Source organism: Labeo rohita, chromosome 1 (genome assembly GCF_022985175.1).
Source record: "Labeo rohita strain BAU-BD-2019 chromosome 1, IGBB_LRoh.1.0, whole genome shotgun sequence".
Taxonomy (NCBI): domain Eukaryota; kingdom Metazoa; phylum Chordata; class Actinopteri; order Cypriniformes; family Cyprinidae; genus Labeo; species Labeo rohita.
This window is the reverse complement of record NC_066869.1, coordinates 19588501-19611199: the sequence shown is the minus strand read 5'-3', so window position 1 is coordinate 19611199 and position 22699 is coordinate 19588501. Positions and strand designations below refer to the sequence as shown.

At 34.7% G+C, this 22699-nt stretch overlaps 3 protein-coding genes across 3 annotated transcripts; 1 reads left to right on the top strand and 2 right to left on the bottom strand.

Annotated features, from left to right (window-relative positions):
- Positions 1–1054: 1054 nt before the first annotated feature.
- rcbtb1 (regulator of chromosome condensation (RCC1) and BTB (POZ) domain containing protein 1) lies at positions 1055–14423 on the bottom strand. The gene is made up of 12 exons (XM_051110640.1): positions 14275–14423; positions 13433–13620; positions 13123–13273; positions 12782–12948; positions 8347–8505; positions 8067–8174; positions 7401–7543; positions 5031–5221; positions 4743–4869; positions 4470–4621; positions 1868–1998; positions 1055–1651 (listed from the first exon to the last, which is right to left on the bottom strand). The coding sequence occupies exons 2-12, from the start codon at positions 13556–13558 to the stop codon at positions 1511–1513; spliced, it is 1596 nt and encodes a 531-aa protein (XP_050966597.1). The 5' UTR covers positions 13559–13620; positions 14275–14423; the 3' UTR covers positions 1055–1510.
- A 2058-nt stretch (positions 14424–16481) lies between these two features.
- On the top strand, positions 16482–17180 carry arl11 (ADP-ribosylation factor-like 11). The gene has a single exon (XM_051110709.1). It carries the CDS (start codon positions 16650–16652, stop codon positions 17178–17180), a length of 531 nt encoding a protein of 176 aa, XP_050966666.1. The 5' UTR covers positions 16482–16649.
- A 322-nt stretch (positions 17181–17502) lies between these two features.
- ebpl (EBP like) lies at positions 17503–21710 on the bottom strand. Its single transcript, XM_051110685.1, has 4 exons — positions 21440–21710; positions 21287–21356; positions 19061–19199; positions 17503–18880 (listed from the first exon to the last, which is right to left on the bottom strand). Exons 1-4 carry the CDS (start codon positions 21617–21619, stop codon positions 18649–18651), a joined length of 621 nt encoding a protein of 206 aa, XP_050966642.1. The 5' UTR covers positions 21620–21710; the 3' UTR covers positions 17503–18648.
- Positions 21711–22699: the final 989 nt, after the last annotated feature.

Below are 22699 nucleotides of genomic sequence, written 5' to 3'. Positions count from 1 at the left end.
GTAACATTATAAATGTCTTTATCATCTTTATTTGATCAGTTTAATGCATCCTTGCTAAATTAAAGTATTCATTTCTATTTTTTTTTTTTCCAAAAAAAAAATTACACTGACTCCAAGCTTTTGAATGGTATGGTGCATAGTGTTACAAAGCTTTTTATTTCAGATAAATGCTAATCTTTGGATCTTTTCATTATAATAAATTTTTGAACAGCAAATCGGCATATTAGAATGATTTCTGAAGGATCATGTGACACTGAAGACCGGAGTACTGAAAATGTAGCTTTCATCACAGAAATAAATTAAATTTTAAAATATATTCAAATAGAAAGCAATTATTTTAAATATAAAAATATTTTACAGTATTACTGCTTTTGCTGCATTTGGATAAATGCAGGCTTGGTAAGCAGAAGAGACTTCTTTAAAAAGACGTCAAAAGGTAGTGTAATTAAAAACACCTCAATGCAACTTATAAGAAAAGCTTTATTTATCTTTATAGTATCAGGTTTTATAACTTACAAGATAAACTGTGGCACACATATGGTGCACAGATTATTTTACAAAACTAATGCAAAAACTGTACAATATGTACATGTGAAAAACAAATACAGTTAGTTCTGTAACCAAAAAAAAAAAACTTACCATAGGCATTAGTATTATGAAAGTGTTTCACACCTATAAAATGTGCAGCTGTAAAGATTCATATACACTCTCTAGTGATTTTATATGAGCACCTGTACAGGAAACTACTAGTGCAACTATGAATAACACTCTTTATATTTTAGCAAACTTAAACATCAGACTGATTAAGTGCAACAGTCATTGTATGCTGCTTTAGTAATTCACAGCAGCAACAGCAGATACTAAACCAAGTGATAACAGACAGTGGTCTTTCTAATCTAAAGAAACTGCCTACATTTTAAGTCTCAAGTCAAGCAAAAACATATAGCAGAAATTCATTTGGTCAACAACATAAGCGGCCACATCAATATACAAACCAGGCCAATACAATACAATAAAAAAAAGAGCAGATTGTAATGCACTGCATCACTGCAAGAAAAAAAAAAAACATATCTAATTAGTGACCTCTATTTGATATTACCCGTGCAAAAAAATATATAAGGGACAAACAAAGAATGAACTAGCAACTCTCTTTGTCTGTTTTTCAGTGGTGCTTGTTAGTAATACAGTTGAATTATGCTTCTGTTTGGTCCAAACTCACTTTAAAAAGTTGTGTAAGACTTCAATGAGAATGTCCCGTCTGGCTGACTATCTTGGGTAACAGATGAGTACAAAATGGTTTGTATGTGACAATAGCACAGACATTGACCTTTCTTCATGAATCTTATCCATTAGGAAAGAGTTCCTCTGCTGCTCAACAGGGGGCGCTGTGTAATAATGACTGTCTGGTGTCTCAGCGCCCACTAGCTGTGAGGAGGACTGACTGCTGTAACAGATGGGGTCATCGACTAATACATTGAGCGTGTGTGTGTGTATCTGGTGGCCGTCAGAGTCAGTTTTTGAAGGCTCCACAGTGGCTGGCTCTGCAGATGAACTCCTTCAGCATGTTGCCGTCGATCTGCCAGAACGCAGCTGTCTGCGTGACCTCAGTCAAGTGGTTCACACAGAATTTAAAACAGAACTCCTCTAGATCCTTCACATGAAAGAAAGCATGAATGTGCAGTTATGAGTGACTGAACGAGCGAGCAAGAACGATCAACATTACCATCGATGATTAGCATTATGAGCTTACGATATTGAGTTTGTGTATTACCTTTCGAAAGGATTTTACTTACAAACAAAATAAGACAAAAATGAGCTAAGAGGTAAAACAAGAATAAGCCAGGCCTCCAGGGCAGTTTAGTGTTACCTCGGCATCATATCTGATGGCAGCAGACAGCAGAGAGAAAGCGTTGTCCACCGTGATTCCTCTCTTTATGATATGCTGGCACAACTTCTTCAGTCTGTTTTCACAGTACGAGGTTGCCAAATCCAGTAACCCTGGGAGAGAGATCCAAATCCATTCATTTTTTGTTTGTGTGTTGTGTGTTGAACTTGAACTTAATTTGTTCAATTACAAATATTTTTGGATTTTTATTTACAATACATAAAATGTAGAGAAGTATACAGTTCCAAATTTGGTTATATTAACATATATTATTAATGTCAATCACAACTAATCATTAGCAATGTACATGTTGCTGTTGTTATAAATAATAATTATATTATTGTAAATAATAATAGCAATGATGATAACTAAGCATTACTGGTGTATTACTGTTAGTGCGGCTGTAAATAATTATATTACTATAAATAACCAATGATTACAATGATTAACCAGAATTGGTGTATTGCTATTATTGTTGTAAAAAAAAAAAAAAAATAAAAAAATAATATATAATATATATATATATATATATATATATATACGAAATTACGACTGTACTATTGTTGTTATTGTTGAAAATCATTACTGTAAATAACAACTAAGCATAACTAAGAATGACTAAGCATAATAACTAAGCATTACTGGTGTATTATTTTTAGTGTTGTAAGAATAATTATAATCTATACATAATTATAATATTAATGATTAATCAGTATTGGTGGATTATTGCTGTTGTTGTTGTAAACAATAATTGTAAACAATACCTAATCATTATTGAAGCAATGTTATTGTAAATAATAACAACTATATTATTGTAAATAACTAACCATTACTAACTAAGCATAACTAAGGATAATAACTAAACATTACTGGTGTATTATTGTTAGTGTTGTTGTATAATTATATTACTATAAACAATAATAATAATAATAATAATAATAACAATAATAATAATATTAATCAGTTTTGGTGCATTGCTATTATTGTTTTTGCTGTGAACAATAATTGTACACTAATTATTGATATTATTTACAACAATAATAATAATAATAATAATAATAATAACAACTATTATTGTAAATAATTACATTATTACTGAGTTACTATTGTTATTATTGTTTTAAATCATAATTATTTTAAATAACTAAGCTTTACTAACTAAGCATAATAAATAAGCATTATTGGTGTATTATGGTGTTGAATATGTAAATATTGTATGTAAATAATTATATTACTAGAAATAATAATCATTAGTATTAGTGCATTGCTATTATTGTTGCTGTAAACAATAATTGTACACAACTAATCATTGATGTTATTGTTTACTATAATAATAACTATATTGTAAATTACATTGTTACTGAGTTGCTATTGTTATTATTGTTGTGAATCATAATAACTAAGCTTTACTAACTAAGCATTACTGGTGTATTATTGTAAATACTGTATGTAAATAATAATTAAATTACTATAAATAATAATCAGTATTGGTGTATTGTTATTATTGTTGTTGTAAACAATAATTGTAAACAATACCTAATCATTATTGATGTATTGTTATTGTAAATAATAACTATATTATTGTAAATAATAAATTACTACCGATGTTCTATTGTTATTATTGTTGTAAATCATAGATATTAATGTAAATAACTACGCATTACTTGCATATTATTGTTGTTGATATTATTGTAAATAACAATCATATTACTATAAAAATAATAATAATAATAATAATAATAATATTAATCAGTATTGGTTTATTGTGGTTGTTATTGATGTAAACAATAATTGTAAAAAACTAATCATTACTGATGTTATTGTTTACAAGAAAAATAACTACATTATTGAAAATAATAAATTATTACTGGAGTTACTATTATTATTGTTGTAAATCATAATTACTATTGTAAATAATAACTAAGCATTCCTAACTAAGCATAAAAGTGGTATATTATTTTAGTGTTGTTGTAAATAATTATATTATTATAAATAATCATTAGAATTGGTGTATTGCTCTTATTGTTATTGTAAACAATAACTGTAAACAACTAATCACTATTGATGTATGGCTACTGTAAATAATAATAATAAGCAAATTTTTACTGGTGTACTATTTTTATTGTTGTAAATCATAATTTGTAAATAACAATAACAACTAATTATCAATGTAATTATTAACTAATAACTTATTCCTTTAAATTATTTTACTAATGAAATGTAATTATTTACTATTATTATTAACCAATAATTACTAATTATTAATGTATTATTATAATTAAAATTATTATAAGAATCATTAATATTTTGCTTTATATAATATTATAGTGATGTATAGTCCAAAAGACAATAGCAATGACAAAAGACAATGAAAACTGAACTACATCCTGCAGACAAAAATGGACCACAATAATATACGAGTCCACTTTAAGGCCAGGTAGGAGTAAATAAACATGATGGTAATCTACTTGGTGTAGTTTTGGTGATTAAAAAAGGTTGAAAAGAGTGATTGCTGGTTTCTTATGTTCATCTATAGGTTTGATATTTTTCTTTAAACCTAGCTAAAAAATGTGTCTGAACCCACCGATAGCATCCTCAGGAGGAAGATCTACACTGTCAGTGTAGAGGAACTCCAAGAAAGAGCGGTACACTGGGTACGAGAACTGGTCGATCTCAATCACTTCCTTCATGTCCTCATTCCAGTGTGACTGAAACATTGATCTGAAGTGTTCACACCTGAAATGAGGACACAGAAATGGTATAAAAGAGAAGAAAGTTGTAATTACCAATAACTAAGAGAACACTGAACTCCTTAATGCACCAATTATTAATGATGAAACTGGAGTGAGGTCATCACCTGATTTTGAGAACAGCTTTATGGACATGAATGTACTTCCCGTCGATGCTGAATTTGAGGTCAGAGGTCTCAGGATTGTCAAACTCTTTTTTAAGGGACTGGGCCACAGTCAGGAAGTCATCATGCTCTGATAACAAACACACCACAGTTATGTAACAGCATCAATTTCTGCAGAATCTATTTCTGCTTTAACCAGTATAAAATACTGTATATGCATTAAGACTGAAACAACAAAGCATCCAAAGAGAACCAAACATCAAAACAATGATGACGAAAACACAAACTCACCCATGGAAAGCAGCCGCCACATCACAGATGGCGTGGCGAAGCAGGCGAAGACGTCATCTGTGCTGGTGAAGTGCGTGAGGTGTGGCAGCACGATGGGCTGTCCGCGGCACTGCCCCCACATGTACACCTGACCGCTCTGGGTCTTTGCTGCAGAGGTGTGTGTGGAGTGACAGGCGGCGATCTCCACAATCCTGGTGGAGGGAAAAGGTGGAGTCAAAATAGCAGGAAGACATGGAGGAGGCCAAGGTGGAGGAGAGCAGGGACATGAGGGCACAAAGGGGAAAGGACCAAGGGAAATGAGATACATCACTCAGATCCGTATGCAAGTATTATTCTCTCTGCATTAGAGGATACTGTTTATTATGCATTGCCTCAAATTTAAACTAATATTAGCAGAGATAGAGTGACCTATAGAGTTAGTACAAGAGAGCTACTCTTCATCTACACCCAAAACAGGATGACTTACAGGAAGCTCCCACTAGACCAACAGGAAATCCCCCTGGGTTGCAAGAATTCACACTAACAATGGCACTGACAAAATGCAACGTCAATATCATATACTCCTTATTTTGAGTCGCCAACCTAGACAGGATCATTTTAAAGGAGAAGTCCACTTCCAGAACAATTTACAGATAATGTGCTCACCCCCTTGTCATCCAAGATGTTCATGTCTTTCTTTCTTCAGTTGTAAAGAAATTTTTCTCTATATAATGGACTGCTATGGTGCCCCAAGTTTGAACTTCCAAAATGCAGTTTAAATGCGGCTTCAAATGATCCCAGCTGAGGAAGAAGGGTCTTATTTAGCGAAACAATCGGTTATTTTCATAAAAAAAAAATGCAATTTAAATACTTTTTCAATCCCAAATGCTCGTCTTGTCTTTCTCTCCCTGAACTCTGTGTATTCTGACTCAAGACAGTTAGGGTATCGAAAAACTTCAATCGTATTTTCTCCCTCAACTTCAAAAATAATTTCAAAATCATCCTACATCGTTACAGAAGTACCGACCTAGTCTTTGCAAAGCGAACATGCAAAGATGATCAAACACCCTTAAAAAAGGTGACCGGAAAAAAACAGGTCGGGAAGAGCAAGACAAGACGAACGTCTGACATTAAAAAGTATATAAATTGCATTATTTTTCTGAAAATAGCTGATAAGACCCTTAGATAAGACCCTTCTTCCTCGGCTGGGATTGTTTACAACCGCATTTGGGATCGTTTGAAGCTGCATTTAAACTGTATTTTGTAAGTTCAAACTCTGGGCACCATTTCAGTCCATTATATGGAGAAAAGTCCTGTTTTCCTCAAAAAATATAATTTCTTTATGACTGAAGAAAGAAAGACATGAACATCTTGGATGACAAGGGGGTGAGTACATTATCTGTAAATTGTTGTTCTGGAAGTGGACTTCTTTAAGGTGTGCCTTTTAAGGCTGTTCCATTTTTTTTTAAATATATATATTCATGTTCCATATTTTGGCCATATTCTAGCATCTCATCTTGCAATAGATCAGTGAAAAAAAAAAAATTAATATCAACAAAATGACAGATTCAAAAGAAATGTTGATTACAAAAATATTTCAGGCACGGCTGAAATACAAGTATTGGTAACTACAAAATGTACTGATAAAAAAAAATTAACATTCTACTCAATATTTTGAGTAAAATACTTTTTGTGCTTAATGGATTAGTTCACTTCCAGAACTAAAATTTCCTGATCATTTACTCACCCCGTTGTCATCCAAGATGTTTGTGTCATTCTTTCCTCAGTCGAAAAGTAATGAAGGTTTTTGAGGAAAACATTCCAGGATTTTTCACCATATACTGGACTTCAATGGGGATCAATGGATTGAAGGTCTAAATTGCAGTTTTAATGCAGCCTCAAAGGGCTCTACACAATCCCAGCCAAGGAATAAGAGTCTTATCTAGCAAAATGATCAGTCATTTTCTAAAAAAGTTATTTTCTTTTTTAAGAAAATAGCCGTTACATAACTGTGCTGTGTCTGTTATCAGAGCATGATGACTTTCGCTAGATAAAACCCTTATTCCTCAGCTGTAGAGCCCTTTGAAGCTGTATTGAAACTGCAATTTGGCCCCTCAACCCGCTGATTCCTATTGAAGTCCACTATATGGAGAAAAATCCTGAAATGTTTTCCTCAAAAACCTTAATTTCGACTGAAGAAAGAAAGACATGGACATCTTGGATGACATGGGGGTGAGTAAATTATCAGGAAATTTTAATTGAGGAATGAACTAAACCTTTAATGTGAACTTTTTAAAATAGATTTACCAATAACAACTGTTTTAGAACAGAGTCAGTGAATGAATAAATGACTAGGCAAGTAACGAAAAGACTTATTTTCAAACTCCTTACCTTTCTTTCTCAGTCATGACCTGTACAGGGCTGAGCTGGTTGCTCTTGTTGCCGGTGCCCAGTTGGCCGTAAGTATTGGCCCCCCATGCATACAACAGGCCCTCATCGGTCAGTGCTAGAGAATGAGCGTAACCTGAGGCAATCTGTGACACAGTGACATGTTTGACATTTTTTTACACCCACTTAATTTTTTACAAATCTGTACTGGTCACATGTTGTTTCTTTGTTGTCAGTTCTTGTTGCTTTTATGTACAATTCTGTTCGAAGGTTTGGGGTCAGTAGATTTTTTAGTTTTTGAAGTCTTCTTTGCTCACTAAGATTGCATTATTCATTTTACAGTAGAAACAGTACTATTGTTAAACAATATTTAAAATGAAATATCCTTCAGAAATCATTCTGATATGCTGTACTCAAGAAACATCTCTTATTATTATCAGTGTTGAACAGTTATTTTTGAAGAACAGCATTCATCTGAGACAGAAATCTTTTGCAAAATTATAAATGTCTTTACTGACACGTTTGTTCAGTATTTTGCTGAATAGAAGTATTACTTTCTTCAAACAATAATCTTTCTGACCTCAAACTTCAGAACCATAGTGTATATTAATATATTACATGTACAGCTAACAATCCACCAAAGAACGTGGTAGATCTTCTGTTTCGTACCTGCTGCACACAGAGGCCTTGTAGTGCAATCAGACGACATGGGGTTAGCTGGTTCCCATTGTTGCCTAAACCTAGCTGGCCGTTGCCATTGTAACCCCAGCCATAAACCTGAAAAACACACACATTTCACCAATAACAAATGTGCAACATGCATAAGTGAGAAATACAGCGAGATAACACACACACACTTAAGTAGTTAATAGTCAACATAATGTTTTACATAGTAGGTTGGGTATTACCATAAACAGGAAGGTCATAACTGGTAAATTCCATCCTTTACCTCGCCATTATCCGCCACAGCTATGGATGAAGTCTGTCCACAGGCTATGCTGACCATCACTTTGTTTTGGAGACAGCTGGACACCTTGCGGGGTGTTGGCTGGTTGGCGGTGGACCCTGAACCTACTTGACCACAGTTGTTGTAGCCCCACGCAAACACCTGAGACAACATATAATTAGCAGACAAGACCATTAACAGGGACATTAAGCTAAAAATATTTATTTATTGAAACATCTGACCGGCTGTCTATGAACATGGCAAGATTTAATGAATGTGAATATGAACTATTATCACTGACAAACACAGAGTGTTACACCCAAGCTGATCTTGCAGTCACAGTGAGAACAAAAGCCCTCACAGCTTAACAAAAAAGGTCACATGCTCCTTATTACAGCATGCACGATGAGCCTAAGCGGCTAACTATACTTGCTAAACAGATGAGGATAGAGAGGAGGGTTTCGACAAACCCAAATCCAGCGAAAACCCTTTAAAATGTAACCTACATAAACCCAAATGCAAACAGATTTTCTTGGATTATATGCTGAAACCGTTTTATTAGTCCATGCCTTCACAGTATGTCACTAGTTTAACCCTAATTAATGGACATATCTGTGCATCAGTAGGTTGCATTTTAACCAACAGTCAGTGTTTTATATCAACTGGGATAAAAATTAGGTTTAAAAATATGTGAGAAACACAGCTGAATCAGTCTGTGGTCCACTAAAGCCTACAACTCCATCTTATCTAATGTCTGAGAAATACTTCTTTAAAAGAGAGATTATGGGATAAACATATGAAGAGCTAAAAGCCATCTCGGTCAAAAATGAGATAATGATGCTGAGTGAATGCTCTCGACACATATTATGCGTCCATCAAATACTTTTTCTTAAAACTCGCTAAAATACCAGCCTCAACCCAGTCAGAAGTACCGGTACATACATAGAAACCTATACATCTGAGCCTGATAAAAATGCATTTTTTAAAGAAAGATGTCAGATGGATTTAGCTGTTTTGCATCTGAACTCTTCATATCTTGATAGTGTGTCCAGCAGCTGAAAATCTGGACAATTTAGTAGTTTGATTCTATGCAGTGGTGGACGAAGTACACAAGTTGAGTACTTGAGTAAAAGTACAGATACGTATAATAAAATATTACTTCAGTACAAGTAAAAGTGCTCCTCTTTCAATTTTACTCGAGTGAAAGTACAGAAGTATCCGATTTTTTATGTACTTAAGTAAAAAAGTACTGATAGATTTATTTTGCCATTTTATATAGGCTACTTAATACATTTTTACATTTTTGTTGTTGATATGGACTATGTTGACGAGAGTGATGTAGTGATATTCAATGTGAAGCTTACACTGTAATGTACCTGAGAGATTTGACCATCAAATTTTCACCAGTAAGAAAAAAGTGTTTTAAAGCTTGTTTTGCATAACGTCACAGTTATATATGACATGAGAATAAGGCCTGAAGTTAGCAAGAACATTTTAAGGAAAATATAATTATATTTTCATAATGATTTTTTCCTTTCAAATATTGTCTGTGTAAAAACACCCCTGGCCAAATGCCCCCAGAGGGCATCACTTCCCACTTTAATAATTACTGTAGTTACCATGTTCTGAGCATGACATCCTTTTTCTCTCAGATGTAATCTGTCTAGGTGGTTGAATAAAAATATGTGGACTTTATATCTAAAAATTATCTCAACTTAGCACCAGCAAGCAGCTAGACAGTTAGCATCAGCTAACAATATTTACTTATTTTCAGTATGGTTGAATAAACATTCATATCTGTCTATTCTAGCTGATCCAAACAATATAAAAATGTATACTGTTTGCTGAACAATATAAAAACAGACGTCACAGGGCTACATGAGTAGCATTTTAATAAGACTGCTAACGTTACATCAGCGAGGAATATGAACGTGCATGAGTTATTTTATTTAAGCTGTTATTTAAATTTTTCGTTTTTGATGTGTTTGAATTCAAGCATTTCAGTGCGCTTAAACAGATCACCTTTTAATTGTGTAATTCACAAACAACGGACAGCTTTGACCTAAATATGATTTTCAGATATAATAATTAATCCTAAAATTCGACATTAGTAACTTACTTTTCGCAGCATTAGTCGCGCGCACACAAGATCTCCCGGCTCTTACTTGTGAATTCAGTTGACTGGAGACTCGCTCTAAACGGATCATTTGAATCAGTGAGTTGTCGACTCGAGAACAGCTGCAGTCGGATCATTCCAATTCGTGAATGAATCGTTTGGTGCGATTGGCGAATCAATTCAACAGGTTCATTGAAAAGAATCAGTTTGTTCATGAATCAGACACCGCTTGTGTCTCAGAGCATGTGATATATTACAGTAACGATATGTTTATGAAATGTAGTGAAGTAAAAAGTACGATCTTACACTTTGGAATGTAGTGAAGTAAAAGTGAAAGTTACTCAAAATAAAACTACTCCAGTAAAGTACAGATACTTGAAAAATGTACTTAAGTACAGTAACGAAGTACAACTACTTCGTTACTGCCCACCACTGATTCTATGCCATCTTAAAAATGCCACATTCATGGTCTAACAGCCAAAAACAGTGTGAAACAAGACACAAGAGCCAAACACATACATCTGCATGCAAATGGAAGTTGACATGGTGTTTTAAATATACAACTATTTTTGTCACAAGCCTAACTGCGATCAGTCAGACTAATATTGCAAGTACTGATGTGTCTCTTGACACCTGTGAAAATGTTCAAATAAATTTGTTGATATTAGATGACATATTGTTTCAATCACTTACGATCTTTCAAACCCTTCCATATGTTCCGCTGTTTTTACCGGTTTCTATCCTTTTTTTGGGCCAATACTGTAGGCCGGATGAAGCCTGCTAATAACCCCTATGATGTGACACCATCTAGGCTCTTTAAACAGGTTTTTTGACATTATTGGGCCTAGTATCTGGACTATAATAAAGTCTTGGGAACAGGACCAGTGCCACTGTATAATAAACTTACTGTAGTTCAGCCTTTCCTTAACTGTTTTACCCAATTTTAGACCAGTTTCAAAATCTAAAAACATTTTAATTTATAAGATTCCATCTTTAAATTGAAATTTAATTAAATTTATAAAGAGTTAAATTTAAAACATTTAGTTTTATTTACTGGTATTTTACATTACTACTAAACGCAATAATAAAATGTGACTCATACATTATTTGCAACTCATTTGTGATTTTTCAACTGCATTGTTAAAAGAAAATGAATCAATGTTAGGTTAAACATGCAATCTCTTATGTATGGAAGCCCATTTCTGCCACATTTTAAACAATAATGATCATTTATAATCATTGTTTGGCATAAAAAGTTATAATTATTACAAACATTCAGAAGAAGTCATGTTTATGAGATAAAAGGTCAAGTTTAAAGATAAAAGGTTAAAAATTATGACATAGTGAAAACTATGTAATAAAAAGTCAATCATGTCATAATTGTCCCTTCACAGGGAGGTTGACTGAAAGGAAATCTGACCAATCATGACACCGAAATTGCCATTTTTGTCCAACAAACAAACCAGGAGAGTAGTTTATGATTGGTGGACTTGAACTTGAAAAACGGGCTTTATTGGCATCTTTTTGCGGTTGAAACAAGACACCTTCTGATGTTCATTTATGTTTATTTTGTGCTATAACTAGTAAAGAGAAAGAGATGACTGGTTCACAAGCCACTTAAACTGAGGCATTACAGCGATGTGTCACAACACATTAAAGAGACACAAAATGGTATTTATTGTTTATATTTCTTAAAGGGGTCACCTTGTCAAAATCAGCCCTTTTCACAGCAAGCTATTTTGTTGCATTTGCCTTTAAATGCTAATGAGCTTTGCTCACCCCACCCCCACTTCTGTGGGGTGACGAGCAGTAATGTTTACTTTAGCCGCGAACTTGTTAACTAGCACATTATTAAGAAAGGCGATTTGCAAAGATGCATAAAAAACCCTTATACTCACTTTTGTGGTAGATAAAGCTGCATCACAAATGATTAGCGCGAACACAGACGCATTTATGTAGATCACCGGGCACATTTCCTTCAAAAACTAAAGTAACGTTAATCCTCTGCGTCTTCAGAGGCTCAGATGTTGGGAGTAAATGACAACTGCTATGTTCAGTATTACATCCAACAACAAAACACCTCAATCAGAAACATTCTTGTCTACATCTGCACTGGAGTCGACACAATGGCGATCGGACTGTTCACAGCTCACTCAGCTCATTTAGGGCAGATCTAAGGTAAGACCACGTCAATCAACTTTCGTGGGAGCGGCCTGGGTTGTGACGTCACAGAGACAAGATGATTTTCATGTAGTGAAAATGGGCTTTCATACTCATGCAATGCATTGACTGAGTGTGACAAAAGCAGTTCTCAAACCTCACCTCACCCTCATGGGTCAAAGCCAAAGAGTGGTGAGAACCACAGGCCACTTCAGTCACCCTCTTGTTCTGCAGGTTGGTAGACACCAAAATGGGAGACACACCTTGATTGGTCGTCCCATTGCCCAACTGACTGTATCCATTATGCCCCCATGCATACAACTCCCCCCCTGTAGGGAGAAGAAAGCACTTTGAGGTATAAAATACATACCCATTACTAGATAGAACTATAATGTATTCACACAGGCAAGTGATTTTGCATTATACCTCTACTTTTAACAACTGACGAATACATAAAATACTTCCAGTTTAGACAGAATATAGGAATCCAAGCTTGTACTTACCTTCTGTAGCCAACAGGACATGAGGACCACTGCCATAGCTCAAACTAACCAGCTTCTTCCCAGTCAGACAGTCCAGCTTTTTAGGAACAATTGTGCTCTGACTGTCTCCGGTCCCAAGACAATTACTGCAGTTCAAACCCAACACGTACACCTATGCCAAGACATCCAGATTAGGTTTCATATGAAGGTACAGAAGCCTTTTGTGAACCTTTTTGTCAATACAAGCTACTAAAACAGGTCATGTAAGCTTACACCGCCAAGAAGACCCAAACAGACAAAGAAGATGCTATCAGTTTCTTGATCAGCTTACTTCGTCATCATGGGTGATGTAGATGGCCTCATTCGCAGATGCTCCAAAGATGCATGCCTGTCGTATGGAGGCGAGCTCCTGTGCACTCAAGAGGGTGAAGAGAGGCCACTTGCTCACATCCACCATGGCAAAACTCCTTTGTAAGCTCAGGGAATGGGGTTTGGAGTCGAGAAGACTGCTGTGTGTGCCTTTGAAACATGACACATACGCGACTACTCAGAAGTTTGAAACAATTCAGTGCATATTTGATCATTAAAAACAGCAATATTATAAAATAATATTACAATCTAAAAAATGTTTTCGGTTTTAATATATTTTAAATCTATTCCTGTGATGAATGCTGAGGTTAACTGCCTTAAAGATGACAGATGACCACTGCACTTGGTTTGATATTACACCCCATGACACCACAGCTCAACAATTTACACAACACACTTGCATAACATACCAAAAGGCTTTTGTGTGTGGAACAGCACTGAACTGATGGATCATAAAGCCTGTTCACTATTCAAACTGCTAAAACTCACTAGCTACAGCTTTTATTGTAATCGTGTCACTTTAACAGCTGATCAGAGATCAGTTACGACCGTTAAGCAAAATCCAAAGTAAATCCAAATGTAAACAGAAGACTGCACCCTCTGCTAGTGTGTAACGTGCATGTGACAGAAATTGCTAAATCAGCAGGGTTGGTTTGAACGTATCTTCTTGCAGGCTCGCGTTACTGTGTGTACAAGCAAAGCTCAGTTAGCTTGACAGCTACTGCATCGCTCCATCAAGACATCAGCTAGACTCAAGACTACAGGAAAAAACGGTTTTCATCAAGACAACGCCACAAAACCTACCTAATGACTACAGGAGTTTGAGACCATGTAATTAGCGAGTTATCCAGCACGTCCAGTAGCCTGTAGCGCCAGCAGTGTGCACACGGAAGCGCGTTTCACGTCAGCTAGAAAACTAACTCGCTTGTTTCCTGATCACTGTTGCTACGGCTCCATGAACGACTGCTCAACTGTCCAATCACAGACTGTTTGTACGTCGCTCCTGCTTCATGGATTGGTGGCAGAAGTAGGCTGGAGATAAAGGGGGCGGGACTTGAGGGAATATGGATGACAAATACACGCGACGAAGAAAAATGAGTAAAATAAGCATCATGCGTGTTAATAATAATAATAATAATAAAGTAGTAAGAGGGAAGAAGGGAGAGCATTTATTTGATTTAAAACGCAGTAAAAGCAGTAATGTTGTGAAATATTTTTGCTATTTAAAATAACTGCTTTCTATTTGAAAATATTTTAAAATGTAATTTATTCCTATGATCAAAGCTAAATTTTCAGCATCATTACTCCAGTCATCAGTGTCACATGATCCTACAAAAATCATTCTAATATGCTGATTTTCTGTTCAAGATTTTTATTATTATTATTAGCAATATTTAAAATAGTTGAATATATTTTTTTGCAGGACTCTTTGATGAATAGAAAGATCCAAAGATCAGCATTTATCCGAAATAAAAAGCTTTTGTATTTTTATACACTATACCATTCAAAGGCTTGGAGTCAGTATAATTGTTCATGTTTTTTATAATAATTTTGGAGGAAATATAGAAATAATACTTTTATTTAGCAAGGATGCTTTAAATGTATCAAAAGTGATGATAGAGACATTTATAATGTTACAAAAGACTTCTATGTCAGATAAATACTGTTCTAAACTTTCTTTTCATCAAAGAAACTTGAAAAAAATCTACTCAGCTGTTTTCAACATCATAATATATATATATATATATATATATATATTTTTTTTTTTTTTTTTGAACAGCAAATCAGAATATTAGAATGATTTATGAAAGATCATGTGACACTGAAGACTAAAGTAATGATGCTAAAAATTCAGCTTTGAAATCAGGAATAAATTACATTTTAAAATACACTACCGTTCAAAAGTTTGGGGTCAGTTAAAGAAGTCTCTTATGCTCATCAAGGCTGCATTTATTTGATTAAAAAAAAAAAAAAAAAAAACAGTAATATTGCAAAATGTTTTTACAATATAAAAGAATGTTTTTTTATTTTAACATACTTTAAAATAGAATTTATTCCTGTGATGAAAAGCTGAATTTTTATCAGCTGTTACTCCAATCTTAAGTGTCACATGATCCTTCAGAAATCATTCTAATATGCGGATTTATTATTAGAATGATCAATGTTGGATAATATCAACAGTTGTGCTGCCAAATATTTTTTGGAACCTGTGATTTTTTTTTTCAGGATTCTTTCATGAATAACAAGTTTAAAAAGTACAGTGTTTATTCAAAATATAAATATTTTATAACAATGTAAATTATTTATTATGAACTTTTAATAAACTTTTAATTATTACCTTAATACATCCTTGGTGAATAAAAGTATTAATTTCTTAAAAAAAAAAAAAAAAAAGAAAAGAAACAAAAATGTACTGACCCCAAACTTTTGAACGGTAGTGTATATTCAAATAGAAAACAGGTATTTTAAACAGTAATATTTCAGAACTGTATTGTTTTCGCTGTACTTTGGATCAAATAAATGCAGGCTTGGTGAGTTCTTTAAAGAAAAGATTAAAAAAACTTTTGACTGTTAGTGTACCTGTTTTATACATTTATTTATGTGTGTGTGTGTACAATGTCAAAACACGTATGTACACAACACTGTATCTATTGATTAATTTCAGTGTAAGTACACAGTTAAAGACTACTAATATAAAGTGGGCCAATTATTACTACTATTTTTACTAGTGACGAATATTACTCCTAATGATAAGGTAATCTTACAATAAACATTTATATTTTATACGCTTCTAAGCTTTTAACAGCTTACTTTTACAATATTCATTTTCATATTTTATAAACATGACGTAACGTTACTGTCAAGCCATAGCTACAGGATCATTTACATTATTTACATTGCAGTTTCTGTGATCCTCGAGCAGGTTGGCTCGCATGTAAAGTTGACAAACCGGTTGAAAGATGTCGCTAAACTTGTCAGACTGAAAGACACGGGATATAGTTGAGCTATAGTGTAAGCTACATTTAGCCGTTCACGTAGTGTCGCTTCTGCTTTGCATACGATTTCCCTCGAAAACAGAAGTCGCGGAATCAAATCAAGGGTTCTGTTAGATTCCGGTTCGAATCTTGACGAGATTCAGAGTCCGCGAATTCAATCAGAAACGCGTCTTTCGAATCAGGATGGGCGCCATGAAGTCTAAACGGTTTAAAAAGACTCCTCAGGTTCTCCTCATGGGCTTGGATTCGGCTGGAAAGTCTACTTTGCTCTACATGCAGCAGCGTGGTGTGGTGATGGAGACCTCACCGACTGTGGGCTTCAATGTTGCGACTATACAGCTGGACAAGAAGAACTCACTGTCCGTGTGGGATGTCGGGGGACAAGGAACTATGAGGCCCAATTGGAAGTACTACCTTGAGGGATGTAAGGTACTGGTCTTCGTGGTGGACAGCACTGATCGTACCAGGATGGGAGAAGCTCAGAAAGCCCTGAAGAAGATTCTGACTGATGAGCATTTGAAAGGAGTTCCCTTGATGGTGCTGGCTAACAAAAAAGATCTGCCAAACTCTGTGACTATTAGAGAGGTGTCTACATTGCTGGAGCTGGATAGTTACACAGATCGGAAATGGGAGATCCAAGCTTGCAGCGCCCTGAAGGGACTGGGTCTCCAGCAAGCCTTTACCTCTATAGCTAAACTAATGCACAAAGCATAAGTAAGATACTATCTAGCCTTTTATCTAAATGGAACCTTAATAACAATAATGAAGAGCTTTGATCATGGTATTAACATACTAAAACTAGATCAAGAATGTTGGGAAAATAATTGACTGATTTAGCCACTGCACTTTTCACAATTGTTGTATGTGTTATACATATTATATTTATTTTTTACTTGTCTTCATGTTCTGCACTTCAAGCATGTGTACTGTAATTACTGCAAACATCTTTTTGTTTGTAAATAAATGCAGTGCTGCTATGTGCAGATTAATTTGGCAACCAAAGTGATTTTGATGAGAATTCAGTGATGCATAAATGTTAATATTAAAAGCTTTATTGAGGAAAATCCATAGAAATTTGGTGTTTTTAAATGCAATTGTAGTCTTAGGTAAAACTACAAGGTTCAGTTTGTGAACTTTTAAAACATTTACTAATCTAAATTAATGTTAATGCCACTGATAACATTATGGAAAAGTAGGCTATTATAAATATTTAGACTTAAATGGATTGTTTATTTGCAAACTTCACTGAGTTGAATTCATAAGAAAGTAGGTGACTTTAAATTCAGTTTTAGTTTTATAGGCAAAACTTCCCATGTTCCATTAGCTAACGTTAGTTAACGACCTTAAACTGTCATTAATAAAATACACCTAAACATTTATCAACCTTAGTTAATGTTAATTTTAACATTTACACATAATTGAAAGTAAAATGTTTTTTTCTGTTATTATTTAATGGATTTGAGCTAAGAATAAACAGTTGTATTTTTACTAACATTAACAAAGATGAATAAATACCGCAACAAATGTATTAGTTAATATTTGTTAATGCATTAACTAATGGGATCTTATTATAACGTGTTACCTTTTTGTATTAACTACACATGAAGCTTTAGTGAAATTACAATGCCTGAATTGTGCAATAAATTAATCCTAAAAATTGCAGTGATGAGTAAAACCTTAAACAGGCTAACCTGTTAACTTGTCATAAGTATAGCACAGTCTATATAAAAAGAAGCATGATTCATAATTATTTTAAGGAGAAGCAGACGTGTGTGATGAAACACGAATTGACGTAACTGATTACAATTATCTGGAAGCAGTTTTTGCTTTCTATTATACTGGATAAGGTAGTTTGGTAAGAGGGATTAGAAGGGAAACTGGTCCTAGATCAATGTAAAAATTCAGTGTTTATGTGTCATATGGCAGGAATGCAGAAAGTACAAGTAAGTATGCTGCTATGCGTCAGTGGTTTGGTGTGAGCTTCCTTTATCTATTTACCACTGCAATTATGCAAAGATACACCTTAACAACTGTTCCTCTACTATTCGTTGTATGCAATTAATGTTTATAATACATCAGCTGCAGTACATCCTCTCCACATCTCATTCTGTTGACTCTGAAAGGCTAATTATAACGGTGATAATTATATGGCTGAATACTAACAACCAGACTTCCTCTGATTTTATCTGTTCTTCTTCTTTGGATACTGATGCATGCTTCTTAAATCACTCCATGACTGCCACAGGAGGAGTCCAGGCACTACCACCCAGATCCCATTGAAGAATACCAGGTAGACCCACAGGTACAGCCAGTTGCTAGTGTTCAGGTTAGGGCTTCCAATTAGCCAATCTGGACAGAAGGTCATCCAGCCCCCGTATAACTCACACACACATAGTGTGATCTGAACAAAGTGCCTGGTTCAGAAAGAAATTTGAGAAATGCTTAAAACTGTGTTAAAGGTCCATTAATAATAAATCATTTTATTTGGAAATGAAAGCGTCACAAAGCATCGCATCACAAATAGATAAAATCATATTTAGACTCATATTTAGATTTCCAGAATTAATTATTTTGAAAACTGCTGCCTGATTTACCTGTAATGTTTGTTTTTGATGATGGCGTAGACTAGAAGCAGGGCCAGAGAACCATCTAAAACCACTGTCAGAAGCTCCAGAGATACTATTGTCGGGTCTGAGTACAACCAGCGCTCATCTGCCTTGCCATATTCTTTCCCTGTTGATGTTTTTAAACATTGACATGCATTACATGCACAAGACAATACAAATCAAAAATGAGCTTTTCAAGATAAATTGACAAAGTTTTGCAACGCCATTCAAGATACACATACATTTCTACAGAAGAAAGACATTTTATAACCATTTGCTTAAAAAAAACTGATGGTTCTAGACAAATTAGATGATGTGAGAAAAGCAACATGTAGTCAATTTACCCTGATTATACAATTATTTAAAGCAGTGGTTCTTAACCTTTTTGACACCAAGGCCCCCTATTGTCCACAACAATATTTAAAGGCCCCCAACTGCTATATTTATTTAAGGATCCCACTTTTTTGGCCAATGAATTTTTATGGATATTCCAGTCGTACCTAATTATTATACTTGGCATAACACAAAAAAATTATATTCATTTGAAAAATGCCCCATGGTGTTTGTAGATTTCAATTTGCAGTCTATTATCCAGGTCTAGAAAGCACATTTTTAAAAACTGGGCTTCCTAGTATTTCCAGGACTGTGGAAACCCTGTTGAGTGAGTGAATTAAAATATATTTTTAGATTGAGCTCATTTTGAATCCTGTTTTGTCTGAATTAAAATTATGACCATTATCATGTTGAGGCCCCCTATTTGAGAACTACTGATTTAAAGGAATAGACCACCCAGAAATAAAAATGTCATTTAAAGGGATAGTTCACCCAAAAATTAAAATTACCCTATGATTTACTCAAGCCATTCTAGGTGTAAATGACTTTTTTCTTTTTGAATGAATACAGTCAGAGTTATATTAAAAAAAAACTCTTCCAAGCTTTATAATGGCAGTGAATGGCTGTTGAGATTTTGAAGTCCAATAAAGTTTATCCATCCATCATAAAAAGTACTCCAGGCAGCTCCAGAGGGTTAATAAAGGCCTCCTGAAGCAAATCGATGTGTTTGTGTAAGAAAAATATCCATTTGAAGCTTAAATAAACCGCAATTTCTAGTTTCCGCTAACTGTCGTACATCTTCATGAGAGAGTGGCATTCCAGCAGATGACGTAAGACGTAAACATAGCGTAAGCTCTGGTGACAATATGATAGTCTCTCGAGAACCAAGTTTTGTTTACAGCAAATGAAAACCAGTCTCCTCTTGGCTTACATCAAAATCCTCCAATATTTTCTTTACAAATCCTTATTGTGTACTTTCATTCGTGACTGGTGTTTTGTTTTGCGCTCTCCTTTGCGATTCTGAGTTTGTCACTGCGTTCGCTTATGTCCTACATCTTACACTATAAACGCCACTCTCGTGTATGCGTGCTCAACAGTTAGCGGAAGCTAGAGATTACGGGATATTTTTCTTACACAAACACATCAGTTCACTGCAGAAGGCCTTTATTAACCCACAAGAGCTGTGTGGAGTACTTTTTATGATGGATGGACGCACTTTATTTTGATTTAAGATCTCAACTACCAATCACTGCCATTATAAAGCTTGGAAGAGCCAGGAAATTTTAATATAACTCTGATTACATTTGTCTAAAAGAACAAAGTGATATACACCTAGAAAGGCTTGAGGGTGAATACATCATGTATTCATTTTGGGGAAAACTACTGCTTTTTAATATCTCAGTATATTTTACAAGACCATTGCCTAGTTCTGGATTATTTAAAAAAGCAAATCGTACAGACTAATTATGGTGATTTTTTGATCTTCAAAAACATGAAAGCACTCGGTCACTGTATGTATGACAGAAACTTTTGTGTTCTACAGAAACAAAAGAATCACGTTTTGAAAGTGATATTAGGGCGAGTATTAACTAAATGGCATTTTTAACATAATTTTTGGCTGAACTACTTGTTTAACGCAAGTCACATTACAGAAAACTGAGCACGTTTTTTTTTATTGTTTTTGATTGTACAGAATCTCTTATGTTCAGTGAATGGACTTTGAACTTTGTACATCATACCAACAAACACCACTAGATGTCATACTACTCTACTAGTCGTTTTGGCTTCTAACCAAATCGGTTCATTTCATTAGTGCAAGAAGAAAAAACACATTGAAAATCATTTGACTCCGTGTTGTGTGTAGTAACACAGCGTACTCACATAGCTCTGCCAACAGACCGTCAGAGGTTGACACATTTCCAACAAGTGACATGTAGACGAAAGGTCCCTCCTGCACGGTCAAACAGCCAAAGGTGAGCAGACAGTTACGGGCAGGTAAAACGTAAACGTTCCTACATGCACCTTTGTACTTACCAGAGTAAAATGAACTATTGCGTCGTAAAATAACCACACGAGGACCCACCGGTCAACAGCAGAACATTTATTCCCCCATTTTTGCGCAAAAACAAACCCGACAGCAAACTGAGCCACACACGCGAGTAGAGAATAAACCGTTACTTTAGTGAAAAGTGCAGGTTCTTCGCCTTCTGCCATTATATATAATGGAATATATAATTATATATAAACTCGGCTGCACGTTTGCAGTAGTTCTTTACTCTACCCTCAGTGGCTGAATGACATATCCACGCCCCGCCCATCGTTCTAACATGGAACTTTGCAGCCATTGGCTCCTGCGGAACTCTCTCCACTTCATCAGTCCACGTCACAGAGCAGAGTACGTTTTGGCGGCAAATTGTTTTTTCCCACCAAATACACTTAAAAGATTTTCTGCCATTATGTAATGGTCATATTCAACGTCATAATATAGGTGGAGATCAAGGAATTACCTGTCAAATGTACAAATATCACATTTAAAAACAGCTAGGAACAGCATTGGCGCGGCCATGAATGTAAACAATGGAAAATCAATGGAAACTCGCATATTTTGCTGATTATTGCTGCTGGAAATGGTCAGTTATTGTCATGTTTTGTGCTGTACTAATCAGTCAGACCGGCTACAGACTTCCACAAGTTATAACAAAAAAAGGAAAAGAGTGCAAACAACTGTGAGGAACGAAAGGCGTTTGTGGTTGGACAAACTAAACCAGGATTTCCAGGGCAAGAATCTTAACAACATTCGTGTTTGTTCTTAACATTTCTGGTAAGGTAGGTGAAATATTAGGCTAATATCTTTCTTAATACTGCTCATATGTGACCCAGGACCACAAAACCAGTCATAAGGATCAATTTTTCAAAATTGAGCTTTATACATCATCTGAAAGCTGAATAAACATGCTTTCCATTGATGTATGGTATGTTAGAGTGGGACAATATTTGGCCGAGATACGACTATTTGTATAAATGGAATCTGAGGGTGCAAAAAAAATCTAAATATTGACATAATTACCTTTAAAGTTGTCCAAATGAAGCTCTTACTAATGCATATTACTAATCAAAAATTAAGTTTTGATATATTTACAGTACGAAGTTTACTAAACATCTTCATGAAACATGATCTTTAATTAATTTCCTAATGATTTTTGGCATAAAAGAAAAATCTATAATTTTGACCTATACAATGTATTTTTGGCTATTGCTACAAATATACCCCAGCGACTTAAGACTGGTTTTGTG